The sequence below is a fragment of the Oppia nitens genome, unplaced genomic scaffold (assembly GCF_028296485.1).
Source record: "Oppia nitens isolate AA-2021 unplaced genomic scaffold, nextdenovo-longstitch-racon4-pilon3 scaffold5_pilon_pilon_pilon, whole genome shotgun sequence".
Taxonomy (NCBI): domain Eukaryota; kingdom Metazoa; phylum Arthropoda; class Arachnida; order Sarcoptiformes; family Oppiidae; genus Oppia; species Oppia nitens.
The window spans coordinates 5880197-5906500 of NW_026533243.1; the positions used below are offsets into that span (position 1 = coordinate 5880197).

The following is a 26304-nucleotide window of genomic DNA, read 5'->3' on the forward strand; positions in this document are numbered from 1 at the left end:
AAAAAATAATAGTAATAGCAATTATTTATCTGAAATATTTTATACCGTATTTAATAATACCAATAATAAATAAATAAATATGAAAAATATTAATTATTTAATTTGAAATTAATCAATAAAAAAATAAAATAAAAAATAAATGTTTGAATTTTTAAATATATAAAAATAACTTTTATTTTATAATATATAGAATATAAATTACATTATATATACAAAATGCAATTTAGAATATTAAGTGCAACTTTTTTACTACAATAAATCTATATAAATATTTAACATAATTTTAATTTATATTAACATATAATAATAATAATAATATGTATAGATATACATATCATATAAATAGTTATTTATAATACAAATAACTTTATAAAATACTAATCTACATTTTTTAGTTTACATAAAAAAGTGACATTTGGTTTACTTTAAGTGATTGAATTAGAGAGTGACAACTTGTGACACAATTAGTTCAAAAATATAAATTATTAAATAGAATCATCATGGTCATTTTCTATACCTTTTTATATCATTTTTATTTAAATATATAACACATTTAGTATTTTAATCTGAATTTTGTTGCAATATATTAATGATTGCACAAACAACAAGACGGCACTATATTATATAAATTTAAGATTTTAATATAACAAATATTATTTTTTACATAAAATTGATTTTTTTAAAAACTAAGTTATATCATTTAATGTTACGGCAACTCAATTTAATTCTTGTCAATTATTATATTTTATTATAATAAATTTAATTTACAATATATTTTAAATATTTTTATGAATAAATTAAGTGCATTTATTATATCATAAAAAATTAATAGATATAATAAACACATTTTCAATAAACATATGCTAAATAGTATTAACTTTATTTAATATTTAGATTTAAAGACATCTTTAACCCTTTCCTAAAATTTATTAAATACATATTAGTTTTATATTAAATACATGTATTTTCTAAATCAATTTCTCTCATTTTCTTTGAACGCCTTTTCTGAATGACATCTATTTATAATTTAAATTTATTATAATAAAATATAATATTTATGATTTTGAAAGTTGACTAAATTAATTAATGTTTTGATATTATTTTAATAAATCTAAGTTAATTTTACATAATTTTTAGCTTTTTATGAATAATTTTTACTTTTTATAAAATTTTTATTGACTTTAATTTCATTGACAATAAGTTTGTTTGTCATTAAGTAAAATCACAAATAGTTTCTCTTTTTCTTTAACCGATAATAATCTCATCAATTAATCTCATCTTAACATTAAGTGAGGAATTAAGACATAGAATCCTAACTTTTATTTGAAGTTATCATTAACTTTGCTTTCAATCCTTATAATCTTTTTTGATACCTAACCACCATTGAAATGGCAGATATTGACTACCAGTGCCAGACTTGGCAGACAATAATTACTAAGAATATATGTGAAGTCGTTGTCAGTGTTGTGTGAAAAGGCTGTCCTCTGACACGGATTAACTATCGGATGTCTATCGTAATAACAACTGCCGGTTCCCATCAAAGACTGTACTGTTGAGATGTCAAACAAACTAATGTCACTTTTGTTTCAAGTTATGGTCAAAAACTACGATAAAAATAAGGATTAAATGGTAAGAAAGTGAGAAAAATGAACGTTAATTAATAAGTCTAACTTTGTTTTGTTTTTATAGCAAATTATTGTTCGCACAAAATAACAATAAAAGTTTGAACTAAATTTCATTTATTTCTTTAATTTATTATATAATATATGTGTAATTTTCAGTTATATTTGTAATTACAAATAACTATTGTCTTTATGAGTATAAATTACAGACACATAATAGTAAAGAAGAGTCGGATAAAAATTATCAATCAATGCATTCCTACAATTAAAGTGCAAATGAAAAAGTAAAAAATAGATATTTAATACAAGAGGTAAGGGTTGTTTAGCACCGGTAGCTTCAAGTGTGTGTTCAACCATAAAAAAAGAGAGGATATATCGTACTATATATATATATGAGTAAATGTGAATTGCATTTCATTTTAAGCAAATAAAAGTTAATTACAGAGTGTCAGTGATTTAGATAAAAAAAGTTTATTTAATGGCACAAAAACATCGACTAATATAAGAGTTCTCTCAGATATACCGAGTAATTACTAAAAAGAGTCTATTGTTTTTGAAAACCAATTGCAAAATTGCTTATAAATTAAACAAAAAATTCTTAATAAATTATTTGTATTTTATGTTTTGCAAAAGTTATGTTAAATAAAGGAATTTATATTATAGTAAAATGTGTTTTTTGTATAGATTTGCGACAATTTTGTGAATAATTGTATAAATAAAGTGAATGTAATTTGAAAAAAACTAATTTCGAGTCAAAGCATTATTTTCAATGAATAACTGAAATAAATTGAAATTTCAATAAAAATACAGTAAATGTACAGAAATGATAGTTTAGAGTTTAATCAAAGTATTATATTATGTAAAATAACACATTTTGAATTTATTTAAATACTGTAATTGGTTTTAGTTTTATATTTTATAAACTGAAAACACTATTTATAAATACAATACTTGTAATTTTATTATATACATTAACTTTAATTATACTGTATTGCTAGAAAATTTTATAAAATCAATTGATAAATAATACTTGTGTGTAGTATAAATTAATAGCAAATTAATATACCGGTTTAATGCCAAATGATATAATAAATATAAGTTATAATAATGATTTTATAATTACAATTTTTAAAATATTTTTTTATTATACTTTCTTCTAAATCAAATATCAAATTTCAATGATTTATAACAAAATATTCACAACATATCTTAAATTACAACTTATGTAATAAATTAATATTAAATAAATTGAATTATTATTGTTATTATGTAATCAAATTATAAATCATACATTATTTATTGCGTCAGTAAAGAGAAACTATTTTATAATATATCTACAAAACATTAATAAAACTGTATAATAATTTATTAATTTATTCCCATTGGTACTGTATATTAATTATAATATTATAACTATTCACTTAACCTTATATATGATATCAATAAATAATAAAATCATATTAATAAATATCGTCATAATATTATTTCTCAATATTTTTAAAAATTTATAAATACATTCTTTAATAATTCAATATTTATATTTATATAAATAGATATTTTAAAACAAAATTATAAATTATTCAGTAAAATCATTATTTATTTTAAATACATATTTAAAAAAATATGTCAATTCCATGTATAAGAGTTATAAAAATGTTTTAACAATAATTCTGTGAACCATTTCCTACAAATAATGTTTTGTTTTTGTTGTTATATATACAGTATATATATATTATTTATTATATAAGTTTTGTTGCAAATCAATCAAAATCAACAAAAATTTTTTTAATAATACTTAAATAATAAAGGAATTTGTGTTTTACTTTTTTTGGAAAGGGAGGGATTGTAACTGCCAGACAACAACACCAATAATAACAAAAATATATCTCAACTATATATTGATATATATTTAGTTAAATATATATATATATATATATATATATATATATATATATATATATATATATATATATATGTATATAAATGTCAGCAATCGTGTGAAACCTAACGGATGACACATTTCATTGAGAAATGCATTCATTTTTTAAAAAACATAATCTATTTTTCTGCTTTTGATGTCAACAATGATGACTGATAGGAGAGGTCTTCAAAATCAATGATATAACCAATACATTCAAATATATAAATGAAATATATATATATATATATATAGTATGTTGTATATAAAATTGGAGACAAAAATGCTTGGCACGGTTTTTTAGACTATAACTATTAAAGTTATAAAGTTAAACTAACATCATTTTTTGGTATTATAAAAGCATTGAACGGATGTTATAATGTAATAAATATAGATTAAAAACTATAAGTGATATTGAAATAATTTACTGTATACAATCTTATTGTTTATTAATACAATAATGATATTTATAACTATTTTTATACAATAAGTATATCAATACCATAACAATATAGCAATACACACTTTACACACTTTACACACTTTACACACTTTACACACTTTACACACTTTACACACTTTACACACTTTACACACTTTACACACTTTACACACTTTACACACTTTACACACTTTACACACTTTACACACCATATTACAAATTTTCTATTTATTCATTTTTATTCGAATGCAACATATTTTTGAGAAAATTTCCGAAACATTTTATTTTAAGTTTTAGCTAATATATGAGTTTTTAAAACAAACTTAATATTACTTATTGTTTTTGAGATATACAATAGAACATTCCTGAGTCATAATTTGTAAAATTTTATAATATTTTAACACTTATTCCTTATTAATAACAAAATTCTTAATAATTTTAAACGTTATATCCAAAAAACCATGTCGAGTACTTTTTTCGTCAATTTTATAAACTAAAAATTTATGCTTTTATATAAATAAAAAAAAACTTGTATATATATATACTCATAAAATATTAAACGATATGTAGTTTTGTTTTATATTATAAATTAAAGAAAAAATGAAAGAATAGCAGAGATTTGTGTGCAGAATATTCTTGAACTATAAAACTATTTACAGTATAAATCAAGTCTACTCAAGACATCTGTAGCTATAAAATGAAAACTATTTGATACTCAATATTGAAGTACAAAACAAATACTATATAATTGCTTTTAATATACAATACACTATATTTTTGTTAAGCAATAAAATTTACATAAACTAATGAATGAATTAATTTAGTGCTAATTGTTTTAATGTAAATAAATATTATTGATATTTTAAGTAAAACATTGTTAATATCATAAATATAATTTATATTTCAAATGTGTTTACATATAAGGCTGTAATATTAGAAAATTATTACATAAAATATATAATATATCGATGATTATTATTTGGTTGCAATATAGAGGACAAAAAAGTCATGAATTATAGAGAAAATGCGTGATTTGTTGCAATAAAACTAATTTTTCTTTTTGTATAACAAACTACTTATCATTCTTCAAATGCAATCTCATATATATTTTCTCATATATTTCTAATATATTTATTTTATATCATGTTTTGAGTCTCCCATTGAAAGACAATCCCCAGTGAATGTATGTTTGTCTCTGTTTTATATTACCGTATGATTTACAGTCCAAAACTGTCCATTTAGTAGTTGACCCGCAAGTTATGTATGGATTCATTTATCAATAATCATATTATTTTGGTAACCATTACTTAATATAAATAAATAATTTAATAAACTATAAACAAATGGATAAATTTTGTTTTTTCTTTCTTGAAAATAACAATTAGGTTTTTTTGTTTGATATTATTTGATGAGTTTACATATTATTATTATGTGTAGTCAATCATAAGATTAAAATGCATTATATAATATTTTATTTAAATTTAAGTTAATACTTGTCAATCAAAATACTTTTTGTAAAATATAAATAATTGATCTCTCTTTCTATCTGTTGTGTGTATGTGTGTATGTGTGTATGTGTGTATGTGTGTATGTGTGTATGTGTGTATGTGTGTATGTGTGTGTGTGTGTATGTGTGTATGTGTGTATGTGTGTATGTGTGTATGTGTGTATGTGTGTATGTGTGTATGTGTGTATGTGTGTATGTGTGTATGTGTGTATGTGTGTATGTGTGTATGTGTGTATGTGTGTATGTGTGTATGTGTGTATGTGTGTATGTGTGTATGTGTGTATGTGTGTATGTGTGTATGTGTGTATGTGTGTATGTGTGTATGTGTGTATGTGTGTATGTGTGTATGTGTGTATGTGTGTATGTGTGTATGAAAGGAAAAGATAAAAAATATTAAATGCTTGTTAGTGACAGTCATTATAATCACCGTTGATATATTAAGTTTGCATTTAAAAACGTAAGCAAAAAATAACAATAATTATAATATTTTTATTTTGTTGTTCACAGTAGTAGTCATATGAAAAATAGTAATCATTATTCCTCCAAATTGTTATCAGACGCCAAACACAGCCAAACGGCATAATAGTGAATATATAGTGATATAAAATGAACTAAAATTCTGCATTATTTCATTGTCAAACCCAAAGAGGAGTCTCTCTCTCTCTAATATTTAATTAATTTTATCTTCAATTGACTTTACTCTTTAAGCTCAAGCACATGGATCAGCACTTATTGAAAAAATAGAGGGAGAGGTTTGAAGACAGACAATGAAAGAGATAATTGATTGTTAAATAATAATTATATTCAACTTTGTATTACTATATCAATATATTAAAATGATAACAAAAAATATTAATTCATCAAATATATACTGACTAATGAAAAATGAAAACTGAAATTTAATGATTTATCAATATTTATATATTTTGAAATTTAATTATTATTTTTGTTTAAAAATTATATCTAGTAAATATTATATTGTATTATACTTTAATAATATTATAAATTTTAATTATACATTTTTAGATTTTATTTAATAGTAAAATTCAATATAATACTTGTGACAATTTTTATAAATTGAGAGTCAAAAAGCAAATAAATTTGAAGTTAAATCAATTTTTTTGAGGAGTTTTGAAACTTAATAATTATTGAAACAGATGTTTGAGTTTCATTTAAAAAACAAAGTATTATTATGCGGTATAAATATATCATATAATATTTTGTTTCAAATGTATATTTTCTTTTATTATATACCTGTAATTCAATTATAATATTGAATCCTTTGTTATAAAATATATAAATTATAATTTAACAGTACTGTATAATATAATACATAGATTTTATAGATTTTCATTTTATATTAAATAATAGCCTTTAATATTATATATTAATAAAATAAATTAATAATGTAAGCCTTTGAATGGGACAGACATTTATTAAACTTAAGTAATTCAAATAATGTTCAGATTTTATATTTTATAAAAAATCAAAAGTTAAAAATAAATTTATAGTCATTATACGCATTCAATAAATATTAAATATGTTATGCAAATCTTATAATACAATCGTATATTTATTATTTTTTTTAAATCTTTGCAAAAAAATGAAGTTATTATTTATTACTATAATATATATCATAACTTACAGCAAGTTTTCTCATCGGATTTCAGGTTAATTTTTGGCATCTAATATGATATTAGGTAACCAAATGAAGTGTTGTTACAATTGGTGTAAATGTTTGCTCCAACGTTGCCTTTCATCGCACAGTTATCTCATGAGAGTCAGTGAACGAGAGATCCTTATATTTTTCACAAATCTTATTATAGAATATATATGAGAAGCGATAGATATTTTCTAAACAATAAATTAGTCTCAAGTGTTCACAAACAATAATATTGTTATTTTTAGATACATTTGAAACTTTGTTTTAGATGTATTTGTGTCGAAAATATTGTTATATACTTTTATATAGAATATTCTATATATTGTAATATATATAATATATATATAAAGTGCATCTTTTTAGTTATAAGTGATTCAATGCTTCAGAATTTAGTTTAATGTTTGCTACAAAAAAAAAAGAAAATAAAATAGAGTTTTGTGTGTTAGTAAAGGCATCAGAAATATGAGTTGATTTTACTTATATATATWTATATATATATATATATTGAAGGGACATATGTTGGGGAACCTCTCAATAGCATACATACTATTTATATAGGTTTTTACAGTGCACTGGTAGCAGATGGACTTAAGAGTGAATATAATTTACTATAAAATACATAAAACTATTTGTTCAATGGTTGCCCTTTCACACCCTAATATGGTGTTATTGACTAAATTTTAGATTTATATAACTATATTATAGCTAAACAATACTAGATCTACTAAGTCTAATATTTTTTGTTTTTTACTAAATTTATTTATTTGTCAATATATTTATTTGTAGTCAATTGTTTTGTTAAATTCAGTTTCTATTTCCTCAATATATGTGATAACAAAAACTATATACTCATCCTTTCACTTAATAGATAAAGTGTAGTCAAAACCATAAAATAAAATAACTGGTTTGTAAAAATAGTTTTACATATATATCATATAAAGAGTAGTCATAAAGTAATACACTAATTTCATACTAAATTAAAAAATAACTACATATAAAAATACACGTTTATACTTTTATAAATAAATAATGAAATACTATTAATTAGTAAATTATAGTAAACAAATAAATTTTATTTATTATAATTACTAATGATATTATTATAAAGTACCTCGATAAAGTCCTATCAAAATAATCACTTTATTTAAATGTATCATCAAAATATAATTTACTCAAGAAAAAATTAACTAAAAAATCTAAATTTTATCATTTAACACATTATATGATAAATAAAAATATTAAATAAAATTATAATTCGTCGGATGTCTTGAAAATAAAAATACTAATCAAAGTTATGATATAAAAATATAATTTTTAATTTTAATCACTAATAATAATAATAAGAAAATATCTGTTAATTTTTAAAAAGTTATTAATTCTGTGAATTATCTTCGAAAGGTTGTCGTCAGAAATAACTATTAATGAAAAAAATGTTTTCATTTACTATTTTTGATGTTAAAAAAACACTATTATCTTATATTAAATAAAAAAATATTCCTTATTGACATAATTCGGGCCAAATTTAAATCTACTTTTAAAGTAATATTTTAAATTTTATAATTATAATACTCATAATTTTATTAAGATAAAATATTGAAATTTGCTATCAAGATTTCATCATTTAATTTATAACTTATTAAATAAATATATAATAAATTTTAATTTTATTAACTGATTCCACAATTATTGTGGGCGTCTTAAATGGAAAATATATTTTAGATTTACTATTAAAAATAATTTAATAATCTTTATGATAAAATGTTTAGGACGTACGGAAATTTGATAAATAAAACCAAATTCATAGATAAGAAAAACTAATAAATGTAAGAAACTGTAGGCAAACCTCTATACATCATCGACCTCTCCATAGTACACATCGAGGCCTTCTTATGGTGTGATTGTTTGAAGTCAATGCTTACTTCATTGGTTTGATCCTTAAAAACAACAACAAAATGATTGATTACATTTTGATTAACTCTTTGATAATTAACTATAATTAAGAACATAAACATATGTCTCTAATTTATTATTAATAACAGTGTATTTTAAGAGATTATATGAGAGGTGTTTATCGATACACAAAAAAACAGTAAAAAAAACTTCTGAGTAAAAAATATGTAGTATTACTAACATTGTTTGATCACTGGTTTTTTACTACACATACAGCTATCACACTTTGAATTGATTATACTAAAACAATTTTTTTGTTTTTAATTTTAATCAATAATTATTGTGTGTGTAACTTAAATCCCTAATAAATTGAGTGTATGTCTAATATAATTGAAAGTTGAAACAACTGATGCTTAACAGTTAAGAATACATTATTAGATTAAGTTTAAAGTATCAGTATTTTTAAAAGACACTACAAATTAATGACACATTAATCTTAAAAAAAAGTTTTTAAATCTAAAGAAATTAATGCAATACTAAATATTGATTTCAATTATAATTATAAAACGGCTAAACAATTATATGTGATTCTCATTTAAAGTGTTTCTTATAATAAAACGTAATATTTTCTAATAGTTTTTAGTTATTTTAACAATATATATATATATATACTATATATTGTGCAATTGTAAATTATTTTTTAAAATATTTTGATTATTTTTTGATCATATATTTTCTAATAATAGGCATTATATAGATTACAATCAAATATGATTTTATAAAAAAACCACAAAAACTGTTTTTTACTTCAACTATACAACAACTTTAACAATAAAATCTAAACATAAAAAAATATTTGATAACAAAAGATACGATAAGTTTTTCATCAAATACGTGATCAGATTGAAGGATAAAGTGTAACATTAAAAAAAACTTTCGAAACTTTGTTATCCAATGTTGTATTACTATAACAATATTGTTGTTGATCTGATAAAGAGTTACAAATAACAACACATAATATACAAACTTTATATGAAAAATATTTTTCAGTTTTCAAAAATTTGTAATACATTTGTCTTTTTTGTTGTTTACTTGAATTTTATTCTTTTATACATAAATTTATAATTAAAAGTCGGGCGACAAAAGCAGATATCAAACGTTTTATTTATTAAAGTTAATGTTATTTGAATGTTTAAAATTTTTATTAAACAAAAATAAGATTTCATGGAATTTAATTATTTAATAAATTATTAAATAGTGTTTTGTGTAAAACAAATGTTTTAAAATTTGTAGCCTTAAGTCATAAATTCTTAACTAAAAATAAAATACATTAAAATTCTCTTTGTTTAGTATTAACTGAATATAGAATTCATTGTATTTGTTGAATATAAACAAAGTGTAATGTAATGTAATATTTAATTAATTTTATCAAATTGTTAGCCAAACAACATTCAGAATCAATACCTGAAAGTTAATACTAGTTCTCATAACGCGGTGATTGATTGGCTGGAGTGGCCTAAAGTTGTCTCCGTGTCCATCGCTATGCATAGTTGTCCTCAACTGATGAAACTGATGTCCAGTCATATAAATTGGTTTATTTAATACAATCCAAGTGACCGTTTCGTGACAAGACGGCTGTGTTAGTGATCCCTCATATGTTATGTAATACTTCAATGTCGGCAATAATTCTCTGATACTCAACGAACTAATCCATTGATTGTCACCTTTAAAAATAAATGCCATTAAAACTAATGAATTACTTTCAACTAATTATTTATATTATTGACATTTATATAGAAAATACTTTCACTACATTTATATTAATTACAATTAATAATAGATTTGCTACTTTTCGTTACAAATATATAGTATTATTACTATTTTCAATTTCAATATCATTTTTACAATCTATAGTACTAAATTTAATGCAATATTTTTATTGATTTAATATAAATAAATTTAACAGATTATAATTATTATTAAATCATAGTCATCTAAAAGTAATATTTTGATTTGCTTTCAATAAATTTATTTAAACATCAAAAATAAAAGGTGCCGTAATATAGATAAAAATACTCTATTTTATATAAGTTAAAGTTAATATAGTAAATACATGTTTTTATCTATAATAATTAAAATTTATTTCTTAATACTAGTAGAAAAAAAATAAAGATAACGTGACAAATATGATTAAAAACAGACTTAATTTGCTTATTTTGTAAAAAATCGTAATTTTAATTTATTTCATAATATATAAAATTTTAAAAAACAATTCATATATAAATTTCAATTTTTAAAAATGTAAATATAAAATATAAGCTTTAATTACAAAAATAATTACTTTTATTCAGACTATGATATCAATATATAATTATGAATTTTAACGAAATATTAATTTTGGGAAAACATGTACTTCAATGATGTTCTGAAAGCAAGTGTTTATAAACGATTTTATTGACTTAAAAATATTTGCTCTAAAAATTAAGTCATTATATATTCCTCAGAGAAACTCCTAATTACATGCAATTAAAAGTTATGAATAAGAAAAATAAGATGAAAATGTTTATAACATCTTAATTATTAAAACTTTGTATTTCAAAAGCTGTAATAAACTTTTAAATAGAAATGTCAAACATATAGTCAAATATGTTTTATACAATAATTAAAGATATAATTATTGCAAAGTTTCTAGATTTTTATAGATTGTAGTAAACCTTTATACAATTTCTTGGAAATTTTAAATTATTAATAAATAATTATCTATTTTTTTAAATAAAACTTTATGAAATAAAATATATGAAATATATAAAAAATTAAAATTATTAATATATATTTTAATTGTGAACTTAGCTAAACAAAAATAACTGAATTGAATATACACTATAAGAAAAATAAATATAAACATTGAATTTATGATATAATAGATAGGAGTCAATGAATAGTAATAAAAACATTTTTTACAGTTATGTTTCTAAAGTAAAACTGTAAAGTTAGCAAAAAATCCAAATATTAGTTTTTGAGTGCAATATAGATAAATGGTATGAAACTTATGGCAATAAAATTGTAGACCAATTGATACCTTTGGCAGTGATATTCTTGAGTGTGTGTGTGATGTGTTTTAACTGTGCATTTCCTCCAATCGATTGTTGTGTATGTGCTATAAGTACGGCAATAGCGAGCACACCATTAGCTTCGCTCTGGGCTGTCGTCCAATTGGCGTATAATTGTGAATTAAAGGCATACAATTGAATTTCGGCAGGAAATTGATGGCCACTAATTGTATGTTCAGATCCCCTATCGTTTTCGCGCCCGTAATGTAATATCATTTCTTTCAATGTGTACTGATATGATAGCGGACCACCACTTATAATAACTGTGCGATTGGAGCTCACCTTAAATATGATTCCGCGACCACTGTTCTGTAGATTACCACTTATCTAATAATTATTACAATTACAATATAAAAATAACTTTAATTTATCATTTTACTATACGTTTTAAACTATAGTATATATTTTAACACATAATAATGTTTTTTAATATAATAGTTTAATAATAATTATTCATAATTTTTTTAAAAATAATTTAGTTATAATTCACTAATCGCTAAATTTAATTATTATGTTACCATATATTATAAATATGAATATTATTTATAGTTGTGGTGAAGAAAACCAAAAACTGTCAAAACTTAAATTTGTATTTAAAAAATGAAAATAAATACAAAAACTTTCTGAAATATATTTGAATCACGTTTTCAATAAAGTAAATGAAAAGAAATAGTTTTAGAAGAGATGAAAATATATTTATATATTATAAATAACAAATATTATATTGTATTTTATGACAAAAAAAGGTTTACTATTGTACATAACTTACAAATGTATAACACATTATTTTCATCTATAATAAATATATAGTATACATAATATAATATTAATAAAGTAAAATTTAATAAATATACTGATAATTTAAATATAAAATATGACAAAATAAATATTCACAGAAAAAGTGATATAAGAATTATATATACGAATACTACTATATATTTAAGTTATAGATTTTAATTCATTACAGTTTGTCATTAAACTAAAAATATATGACAACAAATTCTGTATGCAATTCTGGATATCATTTTTATTATCAACAAAAGTGTCACCAAATAATTGAATGCTTATGACATTTACTCTTAAAATGTGTGTAAACGATGAACAATGAGCTCTCTCTCTCTCTCTCTCTCTCTCTCTCTCTCTCTCTCTCTCTTATATATATATATATTAACTATTTTTCATACGGTTTGCCACACAATACATAGCTATTTTGTTAAAACCTAAGTTATGGTAAACTTTTTCATCGTAAACATTCATAACTATTAAATGCAATTTTATTGTTCATAATATAAATGAATATAAAACTTTGTTTTTATTATTATTGTTTGCAAAAATAATTAGTCATATATTATATTCATTATCTGTATGTTAATTATGTTAAACTTTTTGTAAATATAGTATTAGTTAAAAATTTTTCGCTGGATTTTTAAACTTTCAAATTTATGTTTAATTATGCAAAATATCTTAGTATACTGTAGAGTAAAATATATATAGAATATGTATAGAAATTTTTTGTATGTTTTTAATCCAAAAGTATATTTTGATGTAAACTATCTATACGTATAATAATAATAAATTATATGCCTTTAAATCTAGAGCTTAATAAAGTGTGAGCCATTGGAGTCCATAATTAGTGTATATAGAGACTACTAAATAATGAGTGAATAATATTGAAAGACATAACTCACATAATCGCCGTACACATGAAGTGGACTTAGATTTGGATCAAATAATAACAGCTTTGGATTGATATCAATAGGAGACTGACGTCGACCACGACTACAGAGACTCCACTTTGGGTTAAGACGTCCCCAGAAATCTGGACCTAAAAGTAATGCCAAAAATGTGAGAAATGTTTATTAGAAAATTCTTGCCTTTAGATGATAATAATAACACATATTATACATAAAATTTAATACCAAGCATTCAATTCACTACACAATAGCATATTATAAAGATTATAAGCGCATAATATTTTATCATATTTTAAGGTACAACTAGAGTTCAATGATATCTCTAAATTTTAATAGAAATTGAAACATAAATATAATTTAAACCCATTTATTATTATAGAATTTAATATGATTGCAATGTGTTTACCAAACAATAAAGTAATTGGTTGTGTTTGTATGAATGTTGTGGCCCTAAACTGTTAGTCTAATACAATATCACATAATATAATAAATAACAATATAAGGGATGAGAGAGAGARAGAGAGAGAGAGAGAGTTTAGGCAATAATAAGGTTTTTAGGATTGACTGGTAAAGGCTTTAATGCATATAAATAGACTTCTTTTTCTTTTTTATCCAAACATTCATTGTTGCAGTCATTGTAGTCAATGTAAAGAAAGAGACAATCAAAAAGACAATAACAAACTATTAGTGACCAAACTCTTTGGTAATTCATTGAATAAATGGTCACCAAATCAGCCCAAAGGCATTAAATGCGATCATTCAGTGTTTAAACTTGTGTTTTGTGGTCTCAGGTGTTGTATTGGCCATCAATTGTTGTTGTGCTGACAATTACTATAGTAGTTGAGTCCATCAATTGTCAAACTCTCTATTTATGGCATTCATAGTACTATAGTATTATAGCTATAGTTATATAATATTTTTCATAAATATTCTCTACTACTGTATATACTTAATATAAGGCATTTTTCAAATATATATATATATTATATATATATACTGGTTATATTAATGACGTTATTTCCGATGGCATGTCATTTGAAAAGTATAGACAAATTGGTTGAAATCGGTAGACGTGCCAACCCATCCAACACCACTATATTTGACACTTTAGTCCGAGTTTAATGGACACTCAARTAGTCTATGTCTCATACATTATCTGAGATCAGCTATAATTACCGTCAATTTTCACATCAATTTTCTTATTAGTATTAGTTTTATTGTCACTTATATTAATGAATTTATCAATAAATAGAAATAGAGATCGCAATGGGTTGGGATTTGCGTACGGGTTGGGTTGGACCGACMTTTCACTAATTTACTATCAGTTAAACTGTAAATTAATATCACTATAAATTATTGATAAATCATTATTAAAGTTAACTATATATTAGTTTAATGATTATACCTACAATATAGTACTTTACAAAGCTGTGTTTATACATTAAACATACATATTATATATCTTGAAACTAATTAACTAATTTTTATACAGTTTATTGCAATTAGTAGAAAGTATCTCCAATTTATTAATAAAAATGAAAGTGTATTTTATTAACTCATTTATTTGTAAGATATAAAGATAAAATTTACAAACATTAGTATTTAGTTTTTTCTAATCATTTATATTTGTTTTACTTTGTTTTGAGTTTTGAGAAAAATCATTTACTAGAAGTTAACCTCTAGATATATATTTATTAACAAAAAAATTATAAAAAAAATTATTAAAATATATATATAAATTAGATTAATAAAAATATATTTTATAATTGTTATACTATGAATAATAAACAAATATTTTTAAATAAAAGTTCATTCACTCATTTAATTATACTTATATTAAAATTATATTATTAATGTGCAGTAGAATACTTTATAAATTATAATATACTTATTAATATTATTTGAAAATCTAGTATTTTAACAAATTAAATATATTTATTGTTTATAAACTAATCTTAATTTAAAATAATGACAAAAATTTCGATAGAGTTATCATTTTTATGCATCGTTTGCTGGAAAAAATAAATTTTAGAGCAAATATAGAGTTAAAACAATTGGCAAACATTGAATCCATACAGACATTGACTTCTTGTTTTAAAAGCATTTTTATTTTATGCTGAAAACTATTTTGAAGTTATTGTTTATATTGTGTGTTGAAGTTAAATAATATGCAACGCTTTTGTACCATAAAGTGTTTGTCATTATTTTATAACAAAATATTGTAGTTTATCTCTATTTTTTATATTTTATCTCTAATAATATTCACAAAATGGATATGAAGTTTCAATCTTTGTTTTCAAATCTCTCACTCTTCACACAAAGTCATCATAAGTTTTAACAATATTTGTTAATGTATTCTACAATTTTGGCAAAAAAAGAGAAATTTCTAAAAAGTTTCTAAAAGAAATTTCTGTCTATGGGATCTTCATGTTAATTTTGTTGTCTCAATATTAGTTATCTTTTAAAAATACATTATGGATACAAGTAATTTTAATTAATAATTAAAGTAAAAATTAATCTTTTTAATTATATTAAACTAAAAATATAGTTAAATGATTAATAAAATTTTAACTAAAAATAAACTAGAATTATAATTATTTTATAAATAGGGATCCCATTTGTATAGTATATGTGTATTGTCTCATTAATATAGTATTACAATAGTTATAGATATGGGGATCCCTAGTGTAATAATAAAGTAAAATTTCTATAGAAATTTTTCCTGAGAAATTTAATAGAAATTTTTTCAGGGAAATTTATTAGAAATTTTTATTTGCCCATTTCTAATTGTACTGTAGACGTGATAGTTTCATCAATATTAAAAATAATATTGATTTTCAAGTGAGAGACACACGCATACAATTTTTTGGTATTATTTTAAAAGCACTTATTGTTTAAATGATTGACTATTTTTAATAATAAATACTGTCAAACAAACAATATGTAAAAAAGATAGAAATGAAATGCAAAGCACAGCAAAAATATTTTCATTTTTGGTGATTATTTGTCTAAAAATATATCATATATTTAAGGTATTCAGTATATGTCTATATGTCTTGTATTTTGTTGATTCACAAAACATGAGACGAATATTATAAACCATTTTTCATATAAGATATGATATGTTAAAGTCATTTATCATTTTTTCCAATGAAATTTCAATTTTGCTTTTTGTTTGGGCTATTAAAATGCATAAGTTTTCAATTTATATAAATTCTTTGGCAAATAAATAATGAAAAATAAATGGAAAAATATTTAAGATAATATAAGAAACAAAGTCAAAACAAAAATGTTTTTATTTGATTGAAAAAAATAAACGCTTGAAATCAAAATCAAAAGTAACAAAACTGGTGATCCAAATACTAACTTTCATATGAATAGTGTTTAAAAAAACCTCAAACCAATAGAGAGAAAGTGTGAGTGAAAAGTCAAAGAAGCGAAACTAAATTTGTGGCCACTTTTGGCATTATTTGCTTTTTATCGCTCACTTATAATACTCCCACCGGAATGTCTGTCCACAAGAGAGGTACTGAAAATGCATTCACAGATTCACAGCGTATGAGACAAACATATAAAAGCATTTCTATCACTACTTTTTGTGTACAGTTTTCGACACTTATTTTGTTTCCCAAACCTCTAAGACTAAGTCTATTCTTACATTTCCACAGAGTTATCGACTCGTTATAAGTGGTAAGTCTCTTGGATTTTTGTGGACCTACTCTTTCAACTAATAATTCAATGACAAAGCATAACCAATAGGGACCAACATCTCACAGATAGGACTCATATAGCATATAATCAACACTTTCTCTTTACTGACCATAAAAAGCAATACACTTTTGCAATCATCTGAACAAATATAACATACAATTGTTGTTAAGCAACAAATCTTATAACTTTTGTTGTTTTTAAATTTCATTTCTACTAATTCACAATTCTTTGATTTTATTCAATAAAAAATAAATAAAATTATTATTTAATAACATTTTAATTTTATTTTTGGAAATAAAACACTTTTATTGAAGCCGACACTTAAATTAATAAAWTTTAAGTTATCTTTGATTGTCATTTTGTGAGGCACTTAAAAACAAGTCAATCTGGAAATGCATCTCAATTCAGATCAACAATAAGTGTCTCTTATATTTAATATAAGACTAATACCAACCCATATGTGAATAAAGTCTTTTTCAGTAAATCTTAGATCAAACATAAGTAATCATATAAAGCATTGAATGGTGGAGAGAGAGAGAGAGAGAGAGAGAGAGAGAGAGAGAGAAKGAGAGAGAACTAACTTTTTGATCTCTGTTTTACAGATATGAAGAGTAAAAGTCGGCATTTCTTTCAACTTTTTTCTGATAGAAAATTGTTGAAAGAAAATGCATTTTATATATTGTTTGAGCAGAGAATGATCAGTAATCATATTTTTGTGGCACAAATAGGCAGTCAATACAATGAATTTATGAGTGCTTTAAGCAACAAATTTGCGCTACAATTCTCTTTATTTATTAAAGGTTTGCCATTATATTAAAAGTTAGAATTCTTTCTATGCTTTCAATGATTATAACATTATATAACAGAAAAAACTCTTATAATTTCTTTCTCAGACAATATCCTTTAACAATGATTTCAATAAATGATCCAATTTTTATAGATAAACCAATAAATGATCTTAAAATCGATCAATACTTTAATAATTTGATATATTATTCAAAATAAAAAACAAACCAAATACATGAAAATAAATTATTATTGTTTTATTGATTTGCAAATTCTTAACAAATCAAAATAGCATTTATAGCATCACTAAAATATTAAACTTTTTTTATTGGATTCTTTTCATTTACACAATTCATATAATAAACAAAATATGCATTAATTAATRAATTATTTCTTATTTATTATAATTATTATTTATTTATAAAATATATTGTATAAATTTGTATCAAAATAAGAGGATTTAATGTCAAATTTATTTCATTATTTTCTATATTATGATTATCACAGTTATTGTATAACAATCATTAGATCACATATCAAACTAATAGCTCATATAATATATCAAATATTTATGATATGTTTCAAAAATATATTGCTTATTGTCAGAGCATTAAATGCACTTCAATGATGACAAATAAAATAATGGCATGCAATGAATGGCAACAATTATTTTATTAAAGTGATACATAAATATATCGTGTTTTATGTAATTTTATCAAACATTTTCATATATGTATACATATATTTAATCATATATAAGAAACATATTTGTTATATATATATATATATATATATATATATATATATATATATAATTAGCAATTGCTTATAACTAAAAATAATAACAAAAAATGTAAATTGTGATCATTATTTTGTTTATTTTATATAACATTTTTAATATAAATATCTTTGTGCATGAAATTTATAACATACTTTAATATTCAGTTATATAATATTTTTGTTGTAACATTTGTATCACACAAATTGCTTTAATGAATTTTAAATTATGATTTTTATATTAGTTTACGCGTGACTTTTGCATTCAATATAATTGAAATAACATAAAACACAGCATTTTTTGCTTAATATATATAAATACTGTAATTTTATGCATAGCTTTTATGGGCTTTGAATTTTTAAGCACATGGCGTAAGATATCGTTATATTTTTTGACATTTATTTAATATTTTTCTCTCTCTCCCCGTCTGTCTATTAAATTCCTATCAATCTATCTATCTTTCTATTAATATATGACTTTCCCTTATAAATGACAATTTTTCAACTTTCAATAACGAGTAACGGGGAGAACAATGTTATGACTTTGTATCAAACAATTCTCTATTGCCTTCACTTAAAACATAAAATATTTGCTCTCAAACTAAACGGCTTTACTTCAGAAACAAATGTTTCCACACAAATATAATTAGATTTTATTTTCTTGAATCGATTATAATCAATGAGAGAGTGAGTAAGAGAGAGAGAGAGAGAGAGAGAGAGAGAGAGAGAGAGAGAGAGAGAGAGAGAGAGAGAGAGAGAGAGAGAGAGAGATTGTAAACAATATAAGTRTAGCAACAGATTTAGGTTTCTAAATAAAGTCGACATCCAATTGCAGATTTGACTGCAAATGTTATATAAATAAAGTTCACTCTTTTTTAATGTGATTTTTTGGTTAAGTTTTTATAACATTTTCTGTCGTTATTTTCTCATATAAAGGATTAGCTGTTATTATAGTGCGAGTTGTATGTGTCGATTGAGAGGAAATACAGTATTAGAGAAGTGCTAACAACTACTATATAACACTAACACCTGCTTTGATCACCACTTATACCACTATATCAGATAATATCATTATTACAGCATATTTGTAAACTGTGTTTGATTTTGAGATCAAGTTTTTTGTTTGTTTCTTAACATTGAATTATTAGCTTAAGAGGCGTTCAAACGAGTGTTGATTTTTTAAAGAAAAAAAATTATAAAAAAAATTCAGTTAATTATTGAATGAAGTCATGCAATTATAAAGTGATGAAAATTGCTATTATTTTAACTATAATTTTATATAAAATCGTAAAGTTTGTATAAACATTTTGAATATTAAGTATAATGATTATAAAATTAATTTAAGCCTTGTTTAGTAATATTTAGACATTTGATTTGTTTAAAAAAAAGAAAAATCATTTAAATGTCTTAATAAATAAGTTCTACTGTAGTACAAAACTTAAATAAAACCCAAAAACAATTAATTTTTATGATTATTGTTATTAATTTACAGTTAAATTATTTTTTTAAGTAACATAAAACTTTTAAAAATAATGTTAAATTGCAAACATAACTTATTAAAATTGACATAACAAATAAATTAGAAATAAAACCAATAAAATGTGACACAAAACTCAATATTAAAACGATTAAAAGCAACATTAAAAGTGTACCTTATATTACAAATAGTTGTAATAATAGTAATAATAATTACCAATAAAAGTTAATCTTTCAGCAAATCTCTCATCCCAACAAACATAACAAATATTAGCCAACAAAACAATATCAATAATACTGGCGTAACAGTTAGTATTATAGACACAAAATGTATTGCATATTATTTACAGTGAGTTAAGCACTGGTATTGCAGTCAAAGTGATTTTATTAGTCCTGTAGTAAAATAACTAAAGATATTGTATAAGTTAGTTGTGTTGTCAGTTATATATAGTATATAGAAAATAGTTTTATATTATGCGATATAACAAGTGAAATAATTTGTTGGTTACATATATTTTATATAACTGGTTATTGTGGCTAAAAATAAATAAATAACATATAATCTAATACTTATATATAAATATTTCTTTAATAGATATTCTTTGAAATGTCAAAACAAATTAAGTATTAGAATTGATATGAAATTGTAAGGTATTATATTAGAAATAAATAAAATAAATATTATATAAACAAATTGAAAGTTTTATAAGTAAGCAAATATCATAATAATAGTATTGTATACCTGAGATGCCTTCATAGGTCCACCACGACTCCCACGATGTGACAACTGATTTGATAAGACATAGCACTGGTAGACACTTCCAAACAAAATCGGCTTTCATTCCTATCTATTCCTTTGCACCCAAACTACTCTATATATGAACGACACAAACGGCAACACAAAAGTCAAATGAAAAATAGCTTTTGGCTTATTATTTGTGTCAACGACTGTATGTTTTGTCGGAGATATGTTTTGCTCGGAGTTTACACTTTGGCTGTAATTCTTATATAAACAATATCTTCACTTAAATATTTTTTTGTGTGTCGACTCTCTCTCTCTCTCTCTCTCTCTCTCTCTTTCTCTCTCTTTGACTATTGAAATCACCGACTGGTTGTGTCTCTCGCAGACCGCCTGTGCCAACGGTATCAGTGCTTTTGTGGAGTTGTTGTCATTTATATGAGACGTCGTGTCTTTAGAGATGAAAGACGGAGTGACACTATTGTCACCAAAAATATCATAAAATTCAAGTGCTTTTCGGCGCTGACTTTGCACTTAGAACTGTGAAAAAATGTGTAATAAAAATAATGAATTTGTTTTGCAAAAACTAAATTGTTTTTAAAAATTAACAAATGAAATAAACAAAATAAATACTATATCTGTAAAATACAGTTATAATAATAAGAAAAACTGCAAACATTTGTTGCACAGAATTTTAGCATAATTTTTATTTCAAATAATTAAAATTTAAATGATTAACAAAAAAAATTATTAATAACAAGAAGTTTATATTATTTATTTGTAATTAAAAATAATATTTTTAAAAAAGTAAACAAGAAGTTATATAGGAACTTATAAAATAATATTTTTAAATCAATTAATATTTTATGTAAAAAATATTATAAATGAAAATGTGTTTAAATGTATTTGATGTTATTTAGAAATAAATAATCTCACAATTTATCTGTCATTTATTGTTTCAATATTATGAGTTTTAACCCTAGTTTAATAGTAATATTTTTTCATATYATTGATTGTTAAAAAAAACTATTTATTTTTGTTATAATAACTATTATTTTCTACTTTAAACTTAAGTGAATTGTCTATACTATACATATAAAGATTAACTGTTTTCAATAAAATTTATAACATAATAGAGTTGATCTATTAAAGTAAGCTTTGATAGTTTGATGATAAAATACATATAAAATCATTTATTATATTTAATATAATTTTTCATTAATTTATAGTAATTTTCAATAATAATAAAATTATAAATAAATAATTAAGTTTAAATTGAAGTGCGTATACAGTACACAATATTATTTTATATAATATTAATTTTAAAGTAATTATAACTTTTATAAATGATAATTAAAACTAATTTTAAATAAACATTACTTATTAAATACTGCAGTAATATATTGTATAATATACATTTACTAAAATTAAATAAATTTATTAGTTTCTGTCAATTTATTGATTACTTTTGAACAATAAATAATTAAATATACTGTACAAATATGAAAATAAACAACAAAAATTTTGTCTAAAATAACACAAAAACTATTTGTGTAAAAATTTAAAGTATTAAATATTTACCAAACTTTTTATAAAAATTGTTACCTTTTTTAATTATAATTTTAAAATGATTTATGGATGCTTTACAAACATTTACAAACCATGAAAAAACAATAACACACTTAAATAATATACTTTAGTAAAAGTATGTAAATATAGTTTTTAAAACATATCTTAAGCACAACAACAACAAAATGTTTTCAATGAAAAGTTTTCTATATATATATATATATTAGAATAAGAGTTCATTTGTTTTTGAAGAGATCAGCGGTGATGGCAATGGTTTATAAAAGTAAAATCGATGCCTAACTCAGTGTTTATATGGTATACTCTATTGTACTGTTTGTACCATATATTGAAACCAAAATTTGAAGAGAAAATATAGAGAATAAAGAGAGAATAAAGAGAGAGAGAGAGAGAGAGAGAGAGAGAGAGAGAGAGAGAGAGAGAGAGAGAGAATTGTATATACATTTAAGTGAGCAGCAAATGGGATATGTCTTAAAGTGTGCGCCGAAGCTAAACAACAATCTATATAATACTTAATCCCATTTATAGAGAAAGATATTTAACTCGAAAACCGATATTATTTGTAACACTTGTCTGTCAGTTGACGTTTTTTATTTGTCGCTTTTAATTTAATTTCCAATTAATAAATATAGTATTATTCAATTAACATTTATTGAACTTTTTTTTGCTTAATTTACATAATATTAAAATTGACTTTTTTCTATTTATATATTTTATTTAAAATAAGTATCTTTTTATAAACTTATTTGTATTGTAAAGGATTTACTCTAACTTTTATTTTTATATTATACTTGTGTTGTATTTTAAATACTACAATATGTACTACTGTTTTATAACTGAGTGATTGAGAGAGTGTTAGTGAGTAAGTAACTGAGGGAAAGGGAGATAAAAATTATTATATTGTTAGTAATGCCAACTAAGCCCTAGTATAACAGTATTAAGATATCAAGTAATAACTTAATGTAATTTATTTATTTGTTTCAGAAAACTGTCTTAAATGTGATGAGAGGATCATTGCTACAACAGAAATGTTTTAATTTTTATCATAAATGATATTAAAACTAAAAATTGTGAAATATTTTATATACTGTAGTATTATAAAAACATTTGACAAAATTATAGACAGATAGTGGCGTTTGATTTCATCCCAAGTGTTGATTTGATCGCCAATTGATTACTACATTAGAAAAGCGTTTATTGTTAGAAAAATGATATCAAAATTCATAACACATCCAAACATTAACTCAATTGGGAATTTGGGCGTAAAGTCTATGGATTTGTTCATTAATTTACATCATCAATGAGTTAAGCGATGATCTGATAGCTCACTATTATTGTCTCAAAACTTGACGATAACTTCAACTAACAATCATTGCTATCATATTATTATCGGTATTTCATTAGCACTGGGCGATCGACAAGTCATACAATTTAAACGGTTAGGTTTGGGGGTTCCGCCGCTATTCACTATTCTCCTATCATCTAATATACAACTTAATCTGTAATCCCATCACATATATAAAGTGCAACTCAATTACTAACGGATTGACTCATAAATAGCAATTTGAGTCAAAGATATACTGTTTTGTCACTGAAAATAGTAGTTTGAAAAAGAGTTTTAAGTTAAGTCCACAAAAATTCAAACGATAAGAGAGTTATTTTTAAAAATCAAACAAATATCTGATTTACTAAACTTTTTAAAACATTGTAATAGCATTTGTCTATATTTTGATTTTATTTTACCGATACTATTGTCTCTCTGAAGTGCTGACAATACATATATTTAAAACATACTGTCTATACAATAGTCTACAAACATCATGAATAGCATCGTATAATTGTCTTCATCTCTATAGTCATCTCACTTAAGTCAGCACAGAATAAGTGCTAAACTATGGGTCAGAAAATGTTTATATGACTTCTCAATACGTGGTCTTCAGATAAGACTCTGTGATAAATGCAATCATTGGTATTGAAGCAAATAACTGATGAGTCGATATATTTTATTGTCTTAAAATTGCAAATATAACTATTGTCTCAATTGATAGCTGCTATAGTCAAATGTMAAAAAAAACATTTTTGAATTATTTTTATAGGTTTATCATATTACCCATACATTGAATATATCAAATAAATCTGTAGGCGTATTAAGTTGTCCACGTTATCAAAGATTATATTATAAATTAAATTGTATGAAATTATATCAGATTACAACTATTTATGAACTGTCAATATATAGGGACCAACTTTATTATCTAAGAAGTTGATGTTTGGTTTGTTGTAKTTGTTGTTAATATTGTTGTTATTTGTAGTATTAAATTGTCGGCGCTTACAATAAATGGGTAATGAATGTTGTGATAATGTGTTAAAAGTATTGATTTTTTGTTTGAATTATATGTTTATGTAAAATAGATGACTATCGTTGAGCTCCATGTGTTATGACATGACATATAATGGGCCCAACATTTACGAGTCCTATACGAGTGATTGAATTTCATAAATTTTTAATAAGTAAATAATTTAATAAATTATTTCATAGTCGATACACATTTTTGATTTAAACATAGTATAGCTATTAAAAATTATTAGTATATATATATATTAGTAGAATATATAGTACATAATAGCATAGTAGTATTAAAATTTATATTTAATTTCAACTATTTTGATGGATATGATGATGGATAGGATTATACATAAAGTGTAGATAAATAAAATACTTTATAGATTTTTTAGTCAACATTTTTAATCAGAAACTCGATCTATAGTTTGTTTCTTAACCAAAAATTTTACTATACTTTACTTACAATATATACTATAATAATACAGTAGTTATATAACGGTTTCAAGTGAATATATATTTTTATAATAAATGAAAGCAAAATTGAAAGTTAATTGAATAACTTAGCAATAAAAATGCCACAATAAATAGAATTTAAAAAATATAATAATTGCAAATAAAGAGAATTATTTTATAAAAATATTTTTTCTACTTAAATGTATAAATTTAAAATAAAAATAAGTAAAATAATTTTMATTTCAGTATTTATTGAATTGCAAATAATAATAACTTTTTAGATATTTATTGTATTAAAAGATAAGTTTAAATTTTAAAAATTATCTTCTTAAATAAAAAAGTTAATAAATACTGTGTATTTAAATTTTTATTTCAAATGAATGAATAAAAATGACTCTTTTTCTTGTTATCAGATTAAACAAACAATTGTTGTTAAATGCATAAAGAAATTATTTACTGTATTTATATACAGTATATATATTGTATATACATTGTAACAGTATTTTTACGCTAACATTTCAATTCCCAACTTATCATGCATTTAGTTAGTCGCAAAAAATCTGCTTTTAATTGACAAAAAAGTTT

At 22.4% G+C, this 26304-nt stretch overlaps 1 protein-coding gene across 1 annotated transcript; it reads right to left on the reverse strand.

The window, feature by feature from the left end:
• Window positions 1–908: 908 nt before the first annotated feature.
• LOC128961632 (carbonic anhydrase-related protein 10-like) lies at window positions 909–21795 on the reverse strand. The gene is made up of 6 exons (XM_054307885.1): window positions 21339–21795; window positions 13841–13977; window positions 12122–12479; window positions 10507–10766; window positions 8996–9086; window positions 909–919 (listed from the first exon to the last, which is right to left on the reverse strand). Exons 1-6 carry the CDS (start codon window positions 21436–21438, stop codon window positions 909–911), a joined length of 957 nt encoding a protein of 318 aa, XP_054163860.1. The 5' UTR covers window positions 21439–21795.
• Between the last annotated feature and the right edge of the window lie 4509 nt (window positions 21796–26304).